The sequence below is a fragment of the Macrotis lagotis genome, chromosome 3, assembly GCF_037893015.1.
Source record: "Macrotis lagotis isolate mMagLag1 chromosome 3, bilby.v1.9.chrom.fasta, whole genome shotgun sequence".
NCBI classification, from domain to species: Eukaryota; Metazoa; Chordata; class Mammalia; order Peramelemorphia; family Peramelidae; genus Macrotis; species Macrotis lagotis.
The window spans coordinates 18,935,026-18,938,542 of record NC_133660.1 but is presented as its reverse complement, the minus strand read 5'-3'; the positions used below and the strand labels follow the sequence as shown (position 1 = coordinate 18,938,542).

General features: G+C 64.4%; 1 protein-coding gene across 3 annotated transcripts in view; it reads right to left on the bottom strand.

The window, feature by feature from the left end:
• RBPMS (RNA binding protein, mRNA processing factor) overlaps positions 1-1,877 on the bottom strand; it is a 141,884-nt gene extending 140,007 nt beyond the window's left edge. For 2 of the 3 annotated variants that reach the window (XM_074228252.1, XM_074228250.1), the window contains exon 1: positions 1,616-1,877. In XM_074228252.1, coding sequence (XP_074084353.1) covers positions 1,616-1,702 — 87 coding nt within the window. In that variant the 5' untranslated portion in view covers positions 1,703-1,877. The remainder of the gene's footprint in view (positions 1-1,615) is intronic. The other variant, XM_074228254.1, reaches the window with a different exon arrangement.
• Positions 1,878-3,517: the final 1,640 nt, after the last annotated feature.

Below are 3,517 nucleotides of genomic sequence, written 5' to 3'. Positions count from 1 at the left end.
GGGGGGGGGGGGAGACACTACGACGACTTCAGACCCTGAAGATGGCAAGACCTTCCTTGTAGAATCAACACTCCTGAAAGCTGGTGGAGCCCCAGCTCCCCAGTGCCCCTGCTTCCTAATCCCCAGCCAACGGTTTGGAATTCCCAAAAGGACCATGAACTCTGAGGCCCCAGGAAGAATGACATGAAAAAGCTGGAAATGATAAAACGAACCAGGCAAGGCCAGACCCTGCTTGTCCCCTCACCAGGACATTTCAATTGAGATGCCATCTATTCGTCCCAGACACTCTTGGGGATGGGGGGAGCTGGAGGAGAGGGGGGCCAGCACCCTCCCCAAGGCTGCAGCCTCAGCTCTAGCCCCACCGGGTCCTGAGTGGGACATGGGAAGACCAGTCTGATTTGCTCTATGCCCTGTGGAGCCCTATGGAGCCCTATGGAGCAGAAATGGGCCTGGATCTGGAAACCCTTGGGACTGCCTCTAGTTATTGGAGCCCAGAGCTGAATTTTGGGGTAAATGTGTGTGTGTCTATGTGGGCGAGGGTGTCTATGGGTGTCTGGGTAGAGGAGTCTTTATGTTTGAGTGTGTCTCTGGATAGGTGAGTGTGTGGCTGTGGGTGCTTGAGTGTCTGAGGGAGCCTCTGGGTATTTGCCCCTGTGTGTCTCTGAAAGTGTGTGAATATGTGTGTGTGTCTCTGGGTGTTTGAGTGTGTGTGATTTGTGTGTGTGTGTGTGTGTGTGTATGTCTGTGTGTCTGTGCGTGAGTGTGAATGTGCGTGTGCCTGTGTGAGTGTGTCCGCTGCCTCCCACTCCTCCCAATAATGCTTTGAGAGGCATCAGGTTAAATGCTGAGAATTTCCAAGAAAACTAGGCATCAGGACAGGGGGGCTACCGAAATGTTCCCCCCCACTAGGAGGCGGCCTGAGTCTCCCCCGGGGGTCCCGTGTGGAACAAACTTTGTTCCCAAGCGAAGAAGGCTTAGCAAGACTTAATGACCCCCTTGGGGCAGCCGGGGGCTGGAAGACGGACCTGATGCTCCGGGAGGACCTCAGGCCGGCCTTTTCTTCCGGGCTCAGAAGCCAGCTGCTTTCGGGGTTTGCGGGCCCTTAACGAGAGAAGTCAAGCGCCCTCCCCCAAGTCAGCTCGGGCCGGGGCTAGCAACTCGGGGTTCTGCCGGTCACTGGGGTGGGCTCGGACCCGGCCCCTCCACTGCCTTCCTAACTCCGAGAAGGGACGGGGGCCCGGGGGCCGGGCCGGCTCTGGCCCGGCTTGTTCTCGGGCCGCCCCAGCTTTGGGGGAGCCGGCGGGCAGGTTTTGGGGAGAGAAGGGCGGCTGGAGAGGGGTCGCTCCTCGCCCCGCCGCCCCCCACCCCAGCCAGGTGGAGGAGTGGCTGCGGGGGGCGCCCAGGGGAAGCGCCCAGAGCCCCGGGAGGCCGGGCGGGCGAGCGGGGGGAGCCCCCGGGGCCGCCCGAGCGCCCGCAGCCTGCGCGGGGGCGCCCGGCGCTTCTCGCGGATCCCCCAGCGCGGCGAGCGCTCCCCGCGGCCGGGCTCCGGCCGGTGCCCGGCCCCCGCGGCCCGGTGCGCCCCGTCGGGCCGCCGCCGCCTCCCCCCCGCGCCTACCTCTTCCTCCGGGAGGCCGCCGTCGCCGGGGCCGGGCTCCTTGTCTCCGCCGCCGCCCTGGGCGCCGCCGCTGCCGCCGCCGCTCATGGTCCCGGGCCGGCGGCCCCCGACGGCCGGGCCGCGCAGCCCGAGGGGCCGCCGCCGAGCCCGGGGCCCGGAGCGGGGCGCGGGGGAGCCGGGGAGGCCTGGGGGCTGCGGGGCGCGGCCGGGAGCCGGAGGGCGGCGGCGGCCGTGGGGCTGCGGACGGCCCGTGTGCGCCCGCCCGGGAAGTGGCCGAGAGCGAGCCTCCCGCCCCGGGCCGCCCCCCGCCCCCCGCAGCCGCGCCCCGCCCCCGCGGCCCCTCCCCCGCCCGCCCTCAGGGGCCCAGGCCCGGCCCCGGCCGCCCGGCCAGGGAGGGGCCTGCGGCCGCGCCCCCGCCCCCCCCCGCCCCGGGGAGTCACCTGGGCGCCCCCCCTCCCCGCGCTCCCGAGGGGCCGCCCCGAGGCCGGAAGCCGCCTCCGCCCCCTCCCACCCCAGCTGGGGTCCCTCGAAGGCGCCAGACCCCCAAAGCCTCGCGTTTCCTCAGGAAACCGCCGCTTTCCTCCCCCCCCCCCCCCAACCCCGGGACGGGGCGGCCCCCTCCTCAGCCAGCCTCTGGGGCCGGGCCCTGCGCTGCCCTTCGCACTCTCCTGACCCCGGACGCTGCCTGTCTTCTCTCGTCGGGCCTCTCCAGACCCCCGGGGGGCAGGCCCGTTTTGCAGATGAAGAAACTGAGGCCGAGCGGCGGCACTGACCGGCCCAGGGTCACCTAGCTGGGCGTCTGAGGCAGGATCCGCTGCCCGGATTCCCTCCGTCCCCCCCCCCCACCCAGGCCGCCTTCAGCACAGTCACCCTGTGCACCAGTTCCGTTCCTCACACTGGGCCCCTGGACAGTGAAGGTGACCTCAAAGTGGATGGCGGGAAAGACTGGACCCTGGACCGCCCTGACGCTTCCAGTGGCTCCCAGATGCCCCCGACCCAAAGGCCTCCCCGGAGGCTTCTGGGGGTCCTTTTTTGCCCCAGAGACAGAGAATGCTCCAATACCCAGAGACTCCACATCAGAGCCGCCCCCAAAGGACCCAGGAGAGATGCCTGCCGGATTCAAGCAGATGCTGACTTTTCTGTCCTAGAAGAGCTCTTATCCAAGAACTTTTAATAAATGAAACAAGGACCAGAAAAGCTGGTCACGTGAGAGCACCCAGTCAGACAGCCCAGGGGCCACCCTGCTATTCACAGCATGCTCAAAGACCAAGGTGAAAGGCCAATGGTGCATGGGTTAGAAAATCGATAGTCACGACCAGGATCACCCAGGAGATGATGCAAGTGGTGGTGATGGGTTCCTTGGAAGGAGCATGGCAAAGCCAAGGAAACGTGTAGATAAGGCTAAGTGTGCAGAATACTGAGCCTGGCCCAGCCCCTGCCACCGCCCCTCCCCCTTGCCCAGCCACTTACCCCCATGGGGGGAAGAGAGGACAAGGCAAGGTGCTCCTCATTAATCTGATGAGGGAGAGGAGAGCTCAGCTCACTGGGTAGGAAAGACCCCCCCCCCCCCCAAGTCCCCTGGAGAAATCTCCTAACTTCCTGTTTTTGCAGGCTGTGAAAGAGTTGTCCCCTGTAGAGAAGCATGGAAAGAATGACAGGAACTGATGCTGAGCGAAGGAAGCAGAACCAAGAGAGCATTGTACAAATGAACAAACAACATTGTGAATTGATTAACTATGATTGGAGGCAGCTGGGACAACCCTGGGAGATCAGCTATAGACAATGCTAGCCACAGCCAGAGGAAGAAAAACCAAACCAAACCAACCCTGCAGATCTGAATGAACACTCCATTCATTTATTGAAATTTTCTCTAATGTCTTTCTTTCATATCTCATGGCTTTT